The sequence below is a fragment of the Scyliorhinus torazame genome, chromosome 24, assembly GCF_047496885.1.
Source record: "Scyliorhinus torazame isolate Kashiwa2021f chromosome 24, sScyTor2.1, whole genome shotgun sequence".
Lineage (NCBI taxonomy): Eukaryota > Metazoa > Chordata > Chondrichthyes > Carcharhiniformes > Scyliorhinidae > Scyliorhinus > Scyliorhinus torazame.
The window spans coordinates 17606390-17626255 of NC_092730.1; the positions used below are offsets into that span (position 1 = coordinate 17606390).

The window sequence follows — 19866 nt, forward strand, 5'->3', positions numbered from 1 at the left end:
TCCCTGGCTCTGTGAGACAGCAGTGTTAACCCGGGTCCCTGGCACTGTGAGGCAGCAGTGTTAACCCGGGTCCCTGGCTCTGTGAGACAGCAGTGTTAACCCGGGTCCCTGGCACTGTGAGACAGCAGTGTTAACCCAGGTCCCTGGCACTGTGAGACAGCAGTGTTAACCCGGGTCCCTGGCACTGTGAGACAGCAGTGTTAACCCAGGTCCCTGGCTCTGTGAGACAGCAGTGTTAACCCGGATCCCGGGCACTGTGGGACAGCAGTGTTAACCCGGGTCCCTGGCACTGTGAGACAGCAGTGTTAACCCGGATCCCGGGCACTGTGGGACAGCAGTGTTAACCCGGATCCCGGGCACTGTGGGACAGCAGTGTTAACCCGGGTCCCTGGCACTGTGAGACAGCAGTGTTAACCCGGATCCCTGGCACTGTGAGACAGCAGTGTTAACCCGGGTCCCTGGCTCTGTGAGACAGCAGTGTTAACCCAGGTCCCTGGCACTGTGAGACAGCAGTGTTAACCCGGGTCCCTGGCTCTGTGAGACAGCAGTGTTAACCCGGGTCCCTGGCACTGTGAGACAGCAGTGTTAACCCGGGTCCCTGGCACTGTGAGACAGCAGTGTTAACCCGGGTCCCTGGCTCTGTGAGACAGCAGTGTTAACCCGGGTCCCTGGCACTGTGAGACAGCAGTGTTAACCCAGATCCCTGGCACTGTGAGACAGCAGTGTTAACCCGGATCCCGGGCACTGTGGGACAGCAGTGTTAACCCAGGTCCCGGGCACAGTGAGGCAGTATGGTGGACAGCGTTCTTACCCCCACTCCTCCGCATCCCTTTCCTGGAAATTGGGTAAAATGGGAAGTGACGGGGATAGGCAGTGTTGCCCTCTTTGGAAACCTCATGAATAGTAACTGAGTCCCTCAGTGGGGGTAGCACCTCTGGATGTGATGGGCAATCGATTTACTATCTGGGCAGGTCCGTTCCGGAGAATGGGAGTGTTATGTCATTCCCAGTTGGGGTTACTCTTCCCAGTGGAGATGGGGACAGGGGTAGGGGAGATTGAGTAATGATTGGGGCCATGTCCCTGGTACTGACAGCGAGTAGAGGCTCCTGATTTCGAACAGCTCCACCCACTGGCCTCGATCAGGTTGGCAATCCTTCAACATCCAATCCGTTCCGACTGACACTAACTCGCAGAAACTGGACAACTGGAAATAGGAGTGAATGTGAGGCATCTGATTGGAAAAGGACTTGGAGCAGCTGATTTGGAAAACCCTGCCTGGGGCTCCACCCTCAGCTGGTTTTAACGTGTCGCGATACCTTGCACCTTTGAACACTCCTGTACTAACCTCTAACCCCATCAGAAAGATGGCTGCCGAGGTGTGAGACTAATGCATGTCAAATTTCAAACACCAGATTCAAACCTAATCAAACCCTGCCTGCGTTTGGGGAAAAATGGAGTGATCTTCAGCTAAGCTAACAGGGAACGATGTTCTGGGAGGAGAGGGAGGAAGCGAGCATTCCCTTCTGTAAATCTCCATTCTTTACAAAGCGAAGGCAGCGGAACTCACTAACACAATCCGGGACACGAGCTGAGGGGGTGTCCGGGCTGCACTCTTCTATCCCGTGGTGTATCGAGCTTATTTCTCCCTGTTCCTAACCCCAGCTCTCTCTAACCTGGGTGACTGGCTTCTAACGCATGGCCCCCCTCCCTCTTCACTCACCCTCCTATCTTGCCTATGATACTAACCACTCTTTCTTTTACAAACTATTTTCTTTAGTTTACGACGCAGCAACACGTCAGATAAACTCGGAATGATGCGGAACGGTGCGGCGGACAATGGAAAACCCAAACTCTCCAGAAAATCTGTCTCCTCGGTAAACCTGCTGACAAAATCCAGGAATGCAGACAGGTGAGTCTCTTACACCACTCTCTCTGTCTCTCTCTCTCTCTCACAGTAGCACAGTGGTCAGCACTGTAGCTTCACAGCTCCAGGGTCCCGGGTTCGATTCCCGCCTCGGGTCACTCTCTGTGCGGAGTCTGCACGTCCTCCCCGTGTGTGCGTGGGTTTCCTCCGGGTGCTCCGGTTTCCTCCCACAGTCCAAAGATGTGCAGGTTAGGTGGATTGGCCGTGATCAATTGCTCTTAGTGTCCAAAATTGCCCTTCGTGTTCGGTGGGGTTACTGGGTTATGGGGATCGGGTGGGGGTGGGGGTTTGGGTGGGGTGCTCTTTCCAGGGGCCGGTGCGGTCTTGATGGGCCGAATGGCCTCCTTCGGCACTGTTTATTCTCTCTATCTCTCATGCCTGTTTCTGTCAGTGTGCTTCCAGCCCCCCCTGACTATCTGCTCCCCACAAGGCCTGCCTGTCTACCCCCACCCTCTCCCCACAAGGCCTGCCTGTCTACCCCACCCTCTCCCCACAAGGCCTGCCTGTCTACCCCCACTCTCTCCCCACAAGGCCTGCCTGTCTACCCCACCCTCTCCCCGCAGGCTGCCTGGTTACCCCACCCTCTCCCCACAAGGCCTGCCTGTCTACCCCCACCCTCTCCCCACAAGGCCTGCCTGTCTACCCCACCCTCTCCCCACAAGGCCTGCCTGTCTACCCCACCCTCTCCCCACAAGGCCTGCCTGTCTACCCCCACCCTCTCCCCACAAGGCCTGCCTGCCTACCCCACCCTCTCCCCACAAGGCCTGCCTGTCTACCCCACCCTCTCCCCACAAGGCCTGCCTGTCTACCCCACCCTCTCCCCACAAGGCCTGCCTGTCTACCCCACCCTCTCCCCACAAGGCCTGCCTGTCTACCCCACCCTCTCCCCACAAGGCCTGCCTGTCTACCCCACCCTCTCCCCACAAGGCCTGCCTGTCTACCCCACCCTCTCCCCACAAGGCCTGCCTGTCTACTCCCCCCCCCCCCCCCCCCCCCCCTCCCCTCCCCAGGCCTGCCTGTCTACCCCACCCTCTCCCCGCAGGCTGCCTGGTTACCCCACCCTCTCCCCGTAGGCTGCCTGGTTACCCCACCCTCTCCCCGCAGGCTGCCTGGTTACCCCACCCTCTCCCCGCAGGCTGCCTGGTTACCCCACCCTCTCCCCACAGGCTGCCTGGTTACCCCACCCTCTCCCCGCAGGCTGCCTGGTTACCCCACCCTCTCCCCACAGGCTGCCTGTCTACCCCACCCTCTCCCCGCAGGCTGCCTGGTTACCCCACCCTCTCCCCACAAGGCCTGCCTGTCTACTCCCCTGCTCTCTCCTCCCATGCCTGCCTGACTAACTGCTCTCCCTAGGCCCCAAGCCTGCCCATTGTGATGAGTGTGTGAGCCTGGGCTGCTGCTGCTGTTTGGGGTCAGCCCGAATCTTGTCACCGCCACTCGTTCCAGCCCTGACCCCCCCCCCCCCCCCCCCCCCCCGCAATGAGAGAGGGTGATTGGTTTGAGGAAGAAAGCTGCCGTTATTTCATTATGGCTGCTAATAAATTCTTCAGCTTCTGAACGGTCGATCTGGACACTGGGGCCCCAATTGATGGCGGCCTAACGGAACAAGGAATCAATTGTGCCTGAGATACACTCCATTCAGAATTGACCTTTCAGTCAATAACTCACTGACTTATTCACATTTCCATCCTCTGACTCTTGGCAGCAAATTGTGTCGAACCCCCCCCCCCCCCCCCGCCCAACAACATTCATGTAAACACGTGTTCTACATGGGGAACTGGATAATGACGTGGAACCACAACCCCGGCTGATGTTCTGCTGCAGCAGTGCATGCCCACCGACCCGCCCGCCAACCCTGCCACCTGCCCGCCCACCCATCCACCACCAACGCTGCCCACCCACCCACCAACTCTGCCTGCCCGCCAACCCTCCCCACCCACCCACCAACCTGCCTGCCACCACCAACCATTGCCAGTCAGAGGATGTAGGGTCCTTATCACTGCCTGGCACCATTTGCTGGGTCAGCTCTGGCTCGATTGAGACTGTCTGCCCCTATCCTCCACCTTGAATCAGGATGTATGTGGTTAGTTTGAAAATGCCCCATTTAGCTCCACCCTCCACTTGCTGCCTATTAACCAATTCTTTATCCAGACTGACATACCCAGCCCCTTCAGACCATATTTTTGCCTGTTCATCTTTTGTGTATTATCTTATCCCCTTTATCTATCCTACTACATAACAATCCAGGTATATAACATCTACTGGTCCCCCTTTATCTATCCTACTACATAACAATCCAGGTATACAACATCTACTGCTTCCCCATTATCTATCCTACTACATAACAATCCAGGTATACAACATCTACTGGGCCCCCCCTTTATCTATCCTACTACATAACAATCCAAGTATATAACATCTACTGGCCCCCCTGTATCTATCCTACTACATAACAATCCAGGTATACCACATCTAATGGTCCCCCTTTATCTATCCTACTACATAACAATCCAGGTATATAACATCTACTGGCCCCCCTTTATCTATCCTACTACATAACAATCCAGGTATATAACATCTACTGGCCCCCCTTTATCTATCCTACTACATAACAATCCAGGTATATAACATCTACTGGCCCCCCTTTATCTATCCTACTAAAAAACAATCCAGGTATATAACATCTACTGGCCTCCCTTTATCCTACTACATAACAATCCAGGCATACCACATCTACTGGCCCCCCTTTATCTATCCTACTACATAACAATCCAGGTATATAACATCTACTGGCCCCCCTTTATCTATCCTACTACATAACAATCCAGGTATATAACATCTACTGGCCCCCCTTTATCTATCCTACTAAAAAACAATCCAGGTATATAACATCTACTGGCCTCCCTTTATCCTACTACATAACAATCCAGGCATACCACATCTACTGGCCCCCCTTTATCTATCCTACTACATAACAATCCAGGTATATAACATCTACTTGCCCCCCTTTATCTATCCTACTACATAACAATCCAGGTATACAACATCTACTGGCCCCCCTTTATCTATCCTACTACATAACAATCCAGGTATATAACATCTACTGGCCCCCCTTTATCTATCCTACTACATAACAATCCAGGTATACAACATCTACTGGGCTCCCCCCTTTATCTATCCTACTACATAACAATCCAGGTATATAACATCTACTGGCCCCCCTGTATCTATCCTACTACATAACAATCCAGGTATACCACATCTAATGGTCCCCCTTTATCTATCCTACTACATAACAATCCAGGTATGCAACATCTACTGGCCCCCCTTTATCTATCCTACTACATAACAATCCAGGTATATAACATCTACTGGCCCCCCTGTATCTATCCTACTACATAACAATCCAGGTATACCACATCTAATGGTCCCCCTTTATCTATCCTACTACATAACAATCCAGGTATACAACATCTACTGGCCCCCCTTTATCTATCCTACTACATAACAATCCAGGTATATAACATCTACTGGCCCCCCTTTATCTATCCTACTACATAACAATCCAGGTATACCACATCTAATGGTCCCCCTTTATCTATCCTACTACATAACAATCCAGGTATACAACATCTACTGGCCCCCCATTATCTATCCTACTACATAACAATCCAGGTATACAACATCTACTGGCCCCCCATTATCTATCTTACTACATAACAATCCAGGTATACAACATCTACTGCTTCCCCATTATCTATCCTACTACATAACAATCCAGGTATATAACATCTACTGGCCCCCCCTTTATCTATCCTACTACATAACAATCCAGGTATATAACATCTACTGGCCCCCCTTTATCTATCCTACTACATAACAATCCAGGCATACCACATCTACTGGTCCCCCTTTATCTATCATACTACATAACAATCCAGGTATACAACATCTACTGGCCCCCCTTTATCTATCCTACTACATAACAATCCAGGGATATAACATCTACTGGCCCCCCTTTATCTATCCTACTACATAACAATCCAGGTATACAACATCTACTGGGCTCCCCCCTTTATCTATCCTACTACATAACAATCCAGGTATATAACATCTACTGGCCCCCCTGTATCTATCCTACTACATAACAATCCAGGTATATAACATCTACTGGCCCCCCTTTATCTATCCTACTACAAACAATCCAGGTATACCACATCTAATGGTCCCCCTTTTATCTATCCTACTACATAACAATCCAGGTATATAACATCTACTGGCCCCCCTTTATCTATCCTACTACATAACAATCCAGGTATACAACATCTACTGGCCCCCCTTTATCTATCCTACTACAAAACAATCCAGGTATATAACATCTACTGGCCCCCCTTTATCTATCCTACTACATAACAATCCAGGTATATAACATCTACTGGCCCCCCTTTATCTATCCTACTACATAACAATCCAGGTATATAACATCTACTGGCCCCCCTTTATCTATCCTACTACAAAACAATCGAGGAATATAACATCTACTGGCCCCCCCTTTATCCTACTACATAACAATCCAGGTATACAACATCTACTGGCTCCCCTTTATCTGTCCTACCACACAACAATCCAGGTATACAACATCTACTGGTCCCCCTTTATCTATCCTACTACACAACAATCCAGGTATACAACATCTACTGGCCCCCCTTTATCTATCCTACTACATAACAATCCAGGTATACCACATCTAATGGTCCCCCTTTATCTATCCTACTCCATAACAATCCAGGTATACAACATCTACTGGCCCCCCTTTATCTATCCTACTGCATAACAATCCTGGTGTATAACATCTACTGGTCCCCCTTTATCTATCCTACTACATAACAATCCAGGTATACCACATCTAATGGTCCCCCTTTATCTATCCTACTCCATAACAATCCAGGTATATAACATCTACTGGCCCCCCTTTATCTATCCTACTACATAACAATCCAGGTATACAACATCTACTGCTTCTCCTTTATCTATCTTACTACATAACAATCCAGGTATACAACATCTAATGGTCCCCCTTTATCTATCCTACTACATAACAATCCAGGTATATAACATCTAATGGTCCCCCTTTATCTATCCTACTCCATAACAATCCAGGTATACAACATCTACTGGCCCCCCTTTATCTATCCTACTACATAACAATCCAGGTATACAACATCTACTGGCCCCCCTTTATCTATCCTACTACATAACAATCCAGGTATATAACATCTACTGCTTTCCCTTTATCTATCCTACTACATAACAATCCAGGTATATAACATCTACTGGCCCCCCTTTATCTATCCTACTACATAACAATCCAGGTATACCACATCTACTGGTCCCCCTTTATCTATCCTACTCCATAACAATCCAGGTATATAACATCTACTGCTTTCCCTTTATCTATCCTACTACATAACAATCCAGGTATATAACATCTACTGGCCCCCCTTTATCTATCCTACTACATAACAATCCAGGTATACCACATCTACTGGTCCCCCTTTATCTATCCTACTCCATAACAATCCAGGTATATAACATCTACTGGCCCCCCTTTATCTATCCTACTACATAACAATCCAGGTATATAACATCTAATGGTCCCCCTTTATCTATCCTACTACATAACAATCCAGGTATATAACATCTACTGGCCCCCCTTTATCTATCCTACTACAAAACAATCCAAGTATATTACATCTACTGGCCCCCCCTTTATCTATCCTACTACATAACAATCCAGGTATATAACATCTAATGGTCCCCCTTTATCTATCCTACTACATAACAATCCAGGTATATAACATCTACTGGCCCCCTTTATCTATCCTACTACACAACAATCCAGGTGTATAACATTTACTGGTCCCCCTTTATCTATCCTACTACATAACAATCCAGGTATATAACATCTACTGGCCCCCCTTTATCTATCCTACTACATAACAATCCAGGTATATAACATCTACTGGCCCCCCTTTATCTATCCTACTACATAACAATCCAAGTATATAACATCTACGGGTCGCCTTTATCTATCCTACTACATAACAATCCAGGTATACAACATCTACTGGTCCCCCTTTATCTATCCTACTACATAACAATCCTGGTGTATAACATCTACTGGTCCCCCTTTATCTATCCTACTACATAACAATCAGGTATATAACATCTACTGGCCCCCTTTATCTATCCTACTACATAACAATCCAGGTATATAACATCTACTGGTCCCCCTTTATCTATCCTACTCCATAACAATCCAGGTATACAACATCTACCGCTTCTCAATTATCTATCCTACTACATAACAATCCAGGTATATAACATCTACTGGCCCCCCATTATCTATCCTACTACATAACAATCCAAGTATATAACATCTAATGGTCCCCCTTTATCTATCCTACTACATAACAATCCAGGTATACAACATCTACTGGCCCCCCTTTATCTATCCTACTGCATAACAATCCAGGTATACAACATCTACTGCTTCCCCATTATCTATCCTACTACATAACAATCCAGGTATACAACATCTACTGGTCCCCCTTTATCTATCCTACTCCATAACAATCACCATTTTCCTTTTGCAAGACCATTTGTCAGATCAGCTTCTAACTTTCCAAACTCATTGCTAGGATTTCTTTAATCGATGCCAGTTTTATCCCAATGGCGGATGTCAGGCTAACTGGTCTGTCATTGTCTCTCTTCCTCCTTTCTTGAATACCAGTGTTATATTTCACAACTTCCAATCTGCTTGGACCGTTCCAAAATAGAGGGATTTTTGAAAATGGCAATTAGTGCATCTACTGCCTCGTCAGCGACCCCAGTGACGGCCCTGGGGTGTTAGAACACCAGGTCCTGGGGATGGTCATCATTTAGCCCCTTTGACAATCATTTGAAGTTCTTCACGTTACATTACTTGCCCCCTATTTCAGCAATATAAACACTGGGTATCTCCGTTCCCACTGAGGTTTCTCCGGGACTAATCTATGTTTCACTTTTCTTTCCTCTAGCCGAGGCAAGGACCCATTCCTGATTCCAGGTATGTACCAGGAGTTGGTGGGTGGGGTTCACTGTGCCTGTGCCCCCAGCACACCTCACAGCCTGGGGGGGGGGGGGGGGGGGGGGGGGACAGTACTGCCGCACTGTCAGAGGGTCAGTACTGAGGGAGTGCCGCACTGTCAGAGGGTCAGTTCTGAGGGAGCGCCGCACTGTCAGTGGGTCAGTACTGAGGGAGTGCCGCACTGTCAGTGGGTCAGTACTGAGGGAGTGCCGCACTGTCAGAGGGTCAGTACTGAGGGAGTGCTGCACTGTCAGAGGGTCACTACTGAGGGAGTGCTGCACTGTCAGAGGGACAGTGCTGAGGGAGTGCTGCACTGTCAGAGGGACAGTGCTGAGGGAGTGCTGCACTGTCAGAGGGTCAGTACTGAGGGAGTGCCGCACTGTCAGAGGGTCAGTACTGAGGGAGTGCTGCACTGTCAGGGTCAGTACTGAGGGAGTGCTGCACTGTCAGAGGGTCAGTACTGAGGGAGTGCCGCACTGTCAGAGGGTCAGTACTGAGGGAGCGCCGCACTGTCAGAGGGTCAGTACTGAGGGAGTGCCGCACTGTCAGAGGGTCACTACTGAGGGAGTGCTGCACTGTCAGAGGGTCAGTACTGAGGGAGTGCCGCACTGTCAGAGGGACAGTACTGAGGGAGTGCTGCACTGTCAGAGGGTCACTACTGAGGGAGTGCTGCACTGTCAGAGGGACAGTGCTGAGGGAGTGCTGCACTGTCAGAGGGACAGTGCTGAGGGAGTGCTGCACTGTCAGAGGGTCAGTACTGAGGGAGTGCTGCACTGTCAGAGGGTCAGTACTGAGGGAGTGCTGCACTGTCAGAGGGTCAGTACTGAGGGAGTGCCGCACTGTCAGAGGGTCAGTTCTGAGGGAGCGCCGCACTGTCAGTGGGTCAGTACTGAGGGAGTGCCGCACTGTCAGAGGGTCAGTACTGAGGGAGCCCCGCACTGTCAGAGGGTCACTACTGAGGTAGTGCTGGAATGTCAGAGGGTCAGTACTGAGGGAGTGCCGCACTGTCAGAGGGTCAGTACTGAGGGAGTGCCGCACTGTCAGAGGGTCAGTACTGAGGGAGTGCTGCACTGTCAGAGGGTCACTACTGAGGGAGTGCTGCACTGTCAGAGGGACAGTGCTGAGGGAGTGCTGCACTGTCAGAGGGACAGTGCTGAGGGAGTGCTGCACTGTCAGAGGGTCAGTACTGAGGGAGTGCCGCACTGTCAGAGGGTCAGTACTGAGGGAGTGCTGCACTGTCAGGGTCAGTACTGAGGGAGTGCTGCACTGTCAGAGGGTCAGTACTGAGGGAGTGCCGCACTGTCAGAGGGTCAGTACTGAGGGAGCGCCGCACTGTCAGAGGGTCAGTACTGAGGGAGTGCCGCACTGTCAGAGGGTCACTACTGAGGGAGTGCTGCACTGTCAGAGGGTCAGTACTGAGGGAGTGCCGCACTGTCAGAGGGACAGTACTGAGGGAGTGCTGCACTGTCAGAGGGTCACTACTGAGGGAGTGCTGCACTGTCAGAGGGACAGTGCTGAGGGAGTGCTGCACTGTCAGAGGGACAGTGCTGAGGGAGTGCTGCACTGTCAGAGGGTCAGTACTGAGGGAGTGCCGCACTGTCAGAGGGTCAGTACTGAGGGAGTGCTGCACTGTCAGAGGGTCAGTACTGAGGGAGTGCTGCACTGTCAGAGGGTCAGTACTGAGGGAGTGCCGCACTGTCAGAGGGTCAGTACTGAGGGAGTGCTGCACTGTCAGGGTCAGTACTGAGGGAGTGCTGCACTGTCAGAGGGTCAGTACTGAGGGAGTGCCGCACTGTCAGAGGGTCAGTACTGAGGGAGCGCCGCACTGTCAGAGGGTCAGTACTGAGGGAGTGCTGCACTGTCAGAGGGACAGTGCTGAGGGAGTGCCGCACTGTCAGAGGGTCACTACTGAGGGTGTGCCGCACTGTCAGAGGGTCAGTACTGAGGGAGCGCCGCACTGTCAGAGGGTCAGTACTGAGGGAGTGCTGCACTGTCAGAGGGTCAGTACTGAGGGAGTGCCGCACTGTCAGAGGGTCAGTACTGAGGGAGTGCCGCACTGTCAGAGGGTCAGTACTGAGGGAGCGCCGCACTGTCAGAGGGTCAGTACTGAGGGAGTGCCGCACTGTCAGAGGGTCACTACTGAGGGAGTGCCGCACTGTCAGAGGGTCAGTACTGAGGGAGTGCCGCACTGTCAGAGGGTCAGTACTGAGGGAGTGCTGCACTGTCAGAGGGTCAGTACTGAGGGAGTGCTGCACTGTCAGAGGGTCAGTACTGAGGGAGCGCCGCACTGTCAGAGGGTCAGTACTGAGGGAGTGCCACACTGTCAGAGGGTCAGTACTGAGGGAGTGCCGCACTGTCAGAGGGTCAGTACTGAGGCGTCTCGTCCCCTTCAGTTGGTAAAGCTCCCAAGTCACAATTTGGAAACCTGACTTTCTAATCTGCACCCTGTGTTAACTCGCAGTGTGTCTAACCTGCACCCTGTGTTAACTCGCAGTGTGTCTAACCTGCACCCTGTGTTAACTCGCAGTGTGTCTAACCTGCACCCTGTGTTAACTCGCAGTGTGTCTAATCTGCACCCTGTGTTAACTCGCAGTGTGTCTAATCTGCACCCTGTGTTAACTCGCAGTGTGTCTAACCTGCACCCTGTGTTAACTCGCAGTGTGTCTAATCTGCACCCTGTGTTAACTCGCAGTGTGTCTAACCTGCACCCTGTGTTAACTCGCAGTGTGTCTAACCTGCACCCTGTGTTAACTCGCAGTGTGTCTAACCTGCACCCTGTGTTAACTCGCAGTGTGTCTAACCTGCACCCTGTGTTAACTCGCAGTGTGTCTAACCTGCACCCTGTGTTAACTCGCAGTGTGTCTAACCTGCACCCTGTGTTAACTCGCAGTGTGTCTAACCTGCACCCTGTGTTAACTCGCAGTGTGTCTAACCTGCACCCTGTGTTAACTCGCAGTGTGTCTAACCTGCACCCTGTGTAACTCGCAGTGTGTCTAACCTGCACACTGTGTTAACTCGCAGTGTGTCTAATCTGCACCCTGTGTTAACTCGCAGTGTGTCTAATCTGCACCCTGTGTTAACTCGCAGTGTGTCTAACCTGCACCCTGTGTTAACTCGCAGTGTGTCTAACCTGCACCCTGTGTTAACTCGCAGTGTGTCTAACCTGCACCCTGTGTTAACTCGCAGTGTGTCTAATCTGCACCCTGTGTTAACTCGCAGTGTGTCTAATCTGCACCCTGTGTTAACTCGCAGTGTGTCTAATCTGCACCCTGTGTTAACTCGCAGTGTGTCTAATCTGCACCCTGTGTTAACTCGCAGTGTGTCTAACCTGCACCCTGTGTTAACTCGCAGTGTGTCTAATCTGCACCCTGTGTTAACTCGCAGTGTGTCTAATCTGCACCCTGTGTTAACTCGCAGTGTGTCTAACCTGCACCCTGTGTTAACTCGCAGTGTGTCTAATCTGCACCCTGTGTTAACTCGCAGTGTGTCTAACCTGCACCCTGTGTTAACTCGCAGTGTGTCTAACCTGCACCCTGTGTTAACTCGCAGTGTGTCTAACCTGCACCCTGTGTTAACTCGCAGTGTGTCTAACCTGCACCCTGTGTTAACTCGCAGTGTGTCTAACCTGCACCCTGTGTTAACTCGCAGTGTGTCTAATCTGCACCCTGTGTTAACTCGCAGTGTGTCTAACCTGCACTCTGTGTTAACTCGCAGTGTGTCTAACCTGCACCCTGTGTTAACTCGCAGTGTGTCTAACCTGCACCCTGTGTTAACTCGCAGTGTGTCTAACCTGCACCCTGTGTTAACTCGCAGTGTGTCTAACCTGCACCCTGTGTTAACACGCAGTGTGTCTAACCTGCACCCTGTGTTAACTCGCAGTGTGTCTAACCTGCACCCTGTGTTAACTCGCAGTGTGTCTAATCTGCACCCTGTGTTAACTCGCAGTGTGTCTAATCTGCACCCTGTGTTAACTCGCAGTGTGTCTAATCTGCACCCTGTGTTAACTCGCAGTGTGTCTAATCTGCACCCTGTGTTAACTCGCAGTGTGTCTAATCTGCACCCTGTGTTAACTCGCAGTGTGTCTAACCTGCACCCTGTGTTAACTCGCAGTGTGTCTAATCTGCACCCTGTGTTAACTCGCAGTGTGTCTAACCTGCACCCTGTGTTAACTCGCAGTGTGTCTAATCTGCACCCTGTGTTAACTCGCAGTGTGTCTAATCTGCACCCTGTGTTAACTCGCAGTGTGTCTAATCTGCACCCTGTGTTAACTCGCAGTGTGTCTAACCTGCACCCTGTGTTAACTCGCAGTGTGTCTAACCTGCACCCTGTGTTAACTCGCAGTGTGTCTAACCTGCACCCTGTGTTAACTCGCAGTGTGTCTAATCTGCACCCTGTGTTAACTCGCAGTGTGTCTAATCTGCACCCTGTGTTAACTCGCAGTGTGTCTAATCTGCACCCTGTGTTAACTCGCAGTGTGTCTAATCTGCACCCTGTGTTAACTCGCAGTGTGTCTAACCTGCACCCTGTGTTAACCTCGCAGTGTGTCTAATCTGCACCCTGTGTTAACTCGCAGTGTGTCTAATCTGCACCCTGTGTTAACTCGCAGTGTGTCTAACCTGCACCCTGTGTTAACTCGCAGTGTGTCTAACCTGCACCCTGTGTTAACTCGCAGTGTGTCTACCTGCACCCTGTGTTAACTCGCAGTGTGTCTAACCTGCACCCTGTGTTAACTCGCAGTGTGTCTAACCTGCACCCTGTGTTAACTCGCAGTGTGTCTAACCTGCACCCTGTGTTAACTCGCAGTGTGTCTACCTGCACCCTGTGTTAACTCGCAGTGTGTCTAACCTGCACCCTGTGTTAACTCGCAGTGTGTCTAATCTGCACCCTGTGTTAACTCGCAGTGTGTCTAACCTGCACTCTGTGTTAACTCGCAGTGTGTCTAACCTGCACCCTGTGTTAACTCGCAGTGTGTCTAACCTGCACCCTGTGTTAACTCGCAGTGTGTCTAACCTGCACCCTGTGTTAACTCGCAGTGTGTCTAACCTGCACCCTGTGTTAACACGCAGTGTGTCTAACCTGCACCCTGTGTTAACACGCAGTGTGTCTAACCTGCACCCTGTGTTAACTCGCAGTGTGTCTAACCTGCACCCTGTGTTAACTCGCAGTGTGTCTAACCTGCACCCTGTGTTAACTCGCAGTGTGTCAAATCTGCACACTCTGTTAACTCGCAGTGTGTCTAACCTACACCCTGTGTTAACTCGCAGTGTGTCTAACCTGCACCCTGTGTTAACTCGCAGTGTGTCTAATCTGCACCCTGTGTTAACTCGCAGTGTGTCTAACCTGCACCCTGTGTTAACTCGCAGTGTGTCGAACCTGCACCCTGTGTTAACTCGCAGTGTGTCTAACCTGCACCCTGTGTTAACTCGCAGTGTGTCTAACCTGCACCCTGTGTTAACTCGCAGTGTGTCTAACCTGCACCCTGTGTTAACTCGCAGTGTGTCTAATCTGCACCCTGTGTTAACTCGCAGTGTGTCTAATCTGCACCCTGTGTTAACTCGCAGTGTGTCTAACCTGCACCCTGTGTTAACTCGCAGTGTGTCTAACCTGCACCCTGTGTTAACTCGCAGTGTGTCTAACCTGCACCCTGTGTTAACTCGCAGTGTGTCTAATCTGCGCCTGTGTTAACTCGCAGTGTGTCTAACCTGCGCCCTGTGTTAACTCGCAGTGTGTCTAACCTGCGCCCTGTGTTAACTCGCAGTGTGTCTAATCTGCGCCCTGTGTTAACTCGCAGTGTGTCTAACCTGCACCCTGTGTTAACTCGCAGTGTGTCTAACCTGCACCCTGTGTTAACTCGCAGTGTGTCTAATCTGCACCCTGTGTTAACTCGCAGTGGTGTCTAATCTGCACCCTGTGTTAACTCGCAGTGTGTCTAATCTGCACCCTGTGTTAACTCGCAGTGTGTCTAACCTGCACCCTGTGTTAACTCGCAGTGTGTCTAACCTGCACCCTGTGTTAACTCGCAGTGTGTCTAACCTGCACCCTGTGTTAACTCGCAGTGTGTATAACCTGCACCCTGTGTTAACTCGCAGTGTGTCTAACCTGCACCCTGTGTTAACTCGCAGTGTGTCTAATCTGCACCCTGTGTTAACTCGCAGTGTGTCTAACGTGCACCCTGTGTTAACTCGCAGTGTGTCTAACCTGCACCCTGTGTTAACTCGCAGTGTGTCTAACCTGCACCCTGTGTTAACTCGCAGTGTGTCTAACCTGCACCCTGTGTTAACTCGCAGTGTGTCTAACCTGCACCCTGTGTTAACTCGCAGTGTGTCTAATCTGCACCCTGTGTTAACTCGCAGTGTGTCTAACCTGCACCCTGTGTTAACTCGCAGTGTGTCTAACCTGCACCCTGTGTTAACTCGCAGTGTGTCTAATCTGCACCCTGTGTTAACTCGCAGTGTGTCTAACCTGCACCCTGTGTTAACTCGCAGTGTGTCTAATCTGCACCCTGTGTTAACTCGCAGTGTGTCCTAACCTGCACCCTGTGTTAACTCGCAGTGTGTCTAACCTGCACCCTGTGTTAACACGCAGTGTGTCTAACCTGCACCCTGTGTTAACTCGCAGTGTGTCTAACCTGCACCCTGTGTTAACTCGCAGTGTGTCTAACCTGCACCCTGTGTTAACTCGCAGTGTGTCTAACCTGCACCCTGTGTTAACTCGCAGTGTGTCTAATCTGCACCCTGTGTTAACTCGCAGTGTGTCTAATCTGCACCCTGTGTTAACTCGCAGTGTGTCTAATCTGCACCCTGTGTTAACTCGCAGTGTGTCTAACCTGCACCCTGTGTTAACTCGCAGTGTGTCTAATCTGCACCCTGTGTTAACTCGCAGTGTGTCTAATCTGCACCCTGTGTTAACTCGCAGTGTGTCTAACCTGCACCCTGTGTTAACTCGCAGTGTGTCTAACCTGCACCCTGTGTTAACTCGCAGTGTGTCTAACCTGCACCCTGTGTTAACTCGCAGTGTGTCTAATCTGCACCCTGTGTTAACTCGCAGTGTGTCTAATCTGCACCCTGTGTTAACTCGCAGTGTGTCTAATCTGCACCCTGTGTTAACTCGCAGTGTGTCTAACCTGCACCCTGTGTTAACTCGCAGTGTGTCTAATCTGCACCCTGTGGTTAACTCGCAGTGTGTCTAACCTGCACCCTGTGTTAACTCGCAGTGTGTCTAATCTGCACACTCTGTTAACTCGCAGTGTGTCTAACCTACACCCTGTGTTAACTCGCAGTGTGTCTAACCTGCACCCTGTGTTAACTCGCAGTGTGTCTAATCTGCACCCTGTGTTAACTCGCAGTGTGTCTAACCTGCACCCTGTGTTAACTCGCAGTGTGTCTAACCTGCACCCTGTGTTAACTCGCAGTGTGTCTAACCTGCACCCTGTGTTAACTCGCAGTGTGTCTAACCTGCACCCTGTGTTAACTCGCAGTGTGTCTAACCTGCACCCTGTGTTAACTCGCAGTGTGTCTAATCTGCACCCTGTGTTAACTCGCAGTGTGTCTAATCTGCACCCTGTGTTAACTCGCAGTGTGTCTAATCTGCACCCTGCTTTGTGTTGAATGACGGACGAACGTTAATGTGACCATCTTTATATTGCAGCTCCTGCATCCCGACGTGCCGTCTACAACCAAGGTGAGCTTTGATGTTTCTTCATGTACCACAGCTAACGGGTTGAAGTGAGGACAGGCGAGTGGGACAGGCGATGGAGGTGACCAGAATGTGCATTTACACAGTTCCTGCAACATTGTAAAACATCCCAAAACAATTGGCTGGAGCGATGATCAGACACAGCCTGACCCCGCACCATGCAGGCAATGGGTGGGACCCAGTCTCTTGCGGCTGTGGGATTAAGAATACATTTGTGCTGATGCTGGATCTGACCAACTTATGGCATCTATCGGCCGGCCCAGGGAGGCCCCGGCACCAGGCCATTGGAGGCCCCGGCACCAGGCCATTGGAGGCCCCGGCACCAGGCCATTGGAGGCCCCGGCACCAGGCCATTGGAGGCCCCGGCACCAGGCCATTGGAGGCCCCGGCACCAGGCCAGGGAGGCCCCGGCACCAGGCCATTGGAGGCTCCTTGCATCTATCGGCATGAGGGGGTGTTTGAAGGGTGCGGGGAGGGGGAGAGATGGGGGGGAGATGAGGGGGTGGGGGGGAGATGAGGGTGTGTGTGAGGGTGTGTGTGAGGGGTGTGTGTGAGGGTGTGTGTGTGAGGGTGTGTGTGTGAGGGTGTGTGTGTGAGGGTGTGTGTGTGAGGGTGTGTGTGTGAGGGTGTGTGTGTGAGGGTGTGTGTGTGAGGGTGTGTGTGTGAGGGTGTGTGTGTGAGGGTGTGTGTGTGAGGGTGTGTGTGTGAGGGTGTGTGTGTGAGGGTGTGTGTGTGAGGGTGTGTGTGTGAGGGTGTGTGTGTGAGGGTGTGTGTGTGAGGGTGTGTGTGTGAGGGTGTGTGTGTGAGGGTGTGTGTGTGAGGGTGTGTGTGTGTGAGGGTGTGTGTGTGTGAGGGTGTGTGTGTGTGTGAAGGGTGGGTGTGTGTGTGTGAAGGGTGTGTGTGTGTGTGTGAAGGGTGTGTGTGTGTGTGTGAAGGGTGTGTGTGTGTGTGTGAAGGGTGTGTGTGTGTGTGTGTGAAGGGTGTGTGTGTGTGTGAAGGGTGTGTGTGTGTGTGAAGGGTGTGTGTGTGTGTGAAGGGTGTGTGTGTGTGTGAAGGGTGTGTGTGTGTGTGAAGGGTGTGTGTGTGTGTGAAGGGTGTGTGTGTGTGTGAAGGGTGTGTGTGTGTGTGAAGGGTGTGTGTGTGTGTGAAGGGTGTGTGTGTGTGTGAAGGGTGTGTGTGTGTGTGTGTGTGTGTGTGTGTGTGTGTGTGTGTGTGTGTGTGTGTGTGAAGGGTGTGTGTGTGTGTGAAGGGTGTGTGTGTGTGTGAAGGGTGTGTGTGTGTGTGAAGGGTGTGTGTGTGTGTGAAGGGTGGGAATGGTGAAGGGCAGGCTCGGAAGGCCTCCGGAAGTTTGGGGAGGGTGAAGGGTGGGAGGGGTGGGGTGAAAGGCGGGGGTCCTGGAGCCCGGGAGAAACCCCCCAGCAAGGTGTGCCTGAAATGACACCGAGTAACACTTTGTGTTAGATGGTGCCCAATGTGGGTACTGCCAGCATTTCTCGCTACCCTCGATGTGCTGCTCTCCGTCTGAGTATCTATTCCAGCACTCGGGGAGAATGGGATGAAAGGCTATGGGAGAAGCAGGATTAAGTTATTGAGTTGGATGATCAGCCATGATGGTGATGAATGGCGGAGCGGGCTCGAAGGGCCTCCTCCTGCTCCTATCTGCTATCTATGTATCTATGAGCCATTTGTGAATAGGCTTGATACAAGTCCGAAACCTGTGGTTTTGGTATAACCTGAACTCCACCCCGTTCACCTCTTCCAGAAGGGATATCGATAAAGATGTTCCTCCGGGGGCGTCCAATCACCATGTATGTCCCGTCTAAAATCGCCAACGTTGACGAACTCAAGTGTGAGCTCCCGGTGGAGAAACTGAAGCTGGACTGGGTGTATCCTTTGTTCTGATAGCGAGTCACTGATCTCGGACTGCACTGACCCCCTTTTCCTTCAATTTGGAAACTGCGCGTGTTACCCTGTATTTACCAGCATCCCACTCCTTAACGCCAGTGTAGCTACGGTTACCGCGGACGGGACTCCCGCTACAACCTCCACATGCTGGCCTCCGGCGAGATTGTGTATTTCATCGCCTGTGTGGTGGTTTTGTTCAACATTGAGGAACGGGCCCAGCGACACTACCTCAAACACACTGACTGTGTACGCAGGTGAGGGGGGGGGGTGGGGGAGAATGGGGTGGTGTGCTGGGTATGGGAGGGGTGATGGGGGCGGCGCGATCTGTGGAGTGGGCTGCTGCCATCCGGGAGGCAGACCACAGCAGGGGAAGAGGTTGAGCAGAGTCCAGAGGGGGCGGGGGGGGGGGGGGGTCTGTGATTCCAGGAGGGGGAGCAGTGAGGGGGAGGGGGGGGTCTGTGATCCAGGAGGGGGAGCAGTGAGGGGGCGGGGGGGGTCTGTGATCCAGGAGGGGGAGCAGTGAGGGGGCGGGGGGGTCTGTGATCCAGGAGGGGGAGCAGTGAGGGGGTGGAGGGGGTGTCCGTGGTCTGTGGTCTGTGGTACAGACTCCATGGCCTCCTGTGATTGTCCGGAGGCAGAAGGGGACTAGGATTCAGGAGGAGGATATAGAGGGGATACGATTGCGGGGGTGAAAAGCAATAAGGGTTATGAGTTTGGGAGGGTGTTTGTGAGGGTCTGAGGGGTGACACGAGGAACAGTGCCAGTCTGAGCTGTGGGAGCATTGTGGCCTGCAGGAGGAATTTGCGGGTAGCCGGGGGTGTGGCAAGCGGGGCTGCGGGTAGCCGGGGCTACGGGTAGCGCGGGTTGGGGGAGGTGCGGTTAGCCGGGGTTGCGGGGGGGGGAGGGTAGCCGGGGGGGTGCGGGTAGCCGGTGTTGGGGGGGGTGGGGTGCGGGGTAGGTGGGGCGGTGCGGGGTAGGTGGGGCGGTGCGGGGTAGGTGGGGCGGTGCGGGGTAGGTGGGGCGGTGCGGGGTAGGTGGGGCGGTGCGGGGTAGGTGGGGCCGTGCGGGTAGGTGGGGCGGTGCGGGGTAGGTGGGGCGGTGCGGGGTAGGTGGGGGTGGGTGCGGGTTGGGGTGGGTGCGGGTAGCCGGGGGGGGTGCGGGTAGCCGGGGGGGTGCGGGGTAGGGGGGGGCTGCGGGAGGTGCGGTAGCCGGG

At 52.2% G+C, this 19866-nt stretch overlaps 1 protein-coding gene across 1 annotated transcript in view; it reads left to right on the forward strand.

Annotated features, from left to right (window-relative positions):
* The window catches only part of LOC140400208 (uncharacterized), a 45397-nt gene extending 26486 nt beyond the window's left edge, over positions 1-18911 (forward strand). The window contains exons 5-9 of the mRNA XM_072489676.1: positions 1778-1909; positions 9004-9032; positions 16701-16733; positions 18511-18634; positions 18758-18911. Of these exons, the coding sequence (XP_072345777.1) occupies positions 1778-1909; positions 9004-9032; positions 16701-16733; positions 18511-18634; positions 18758-18911 (472 nt within the window). The remainder of the gene's footprint in view (positions 1-1777; positions 1910-9003; positions 9033-16700; positions 16734-18510; positions 18635-18757) is intronic.
* Positions 18912-19866: the final 955 nt, after the last annotated feature.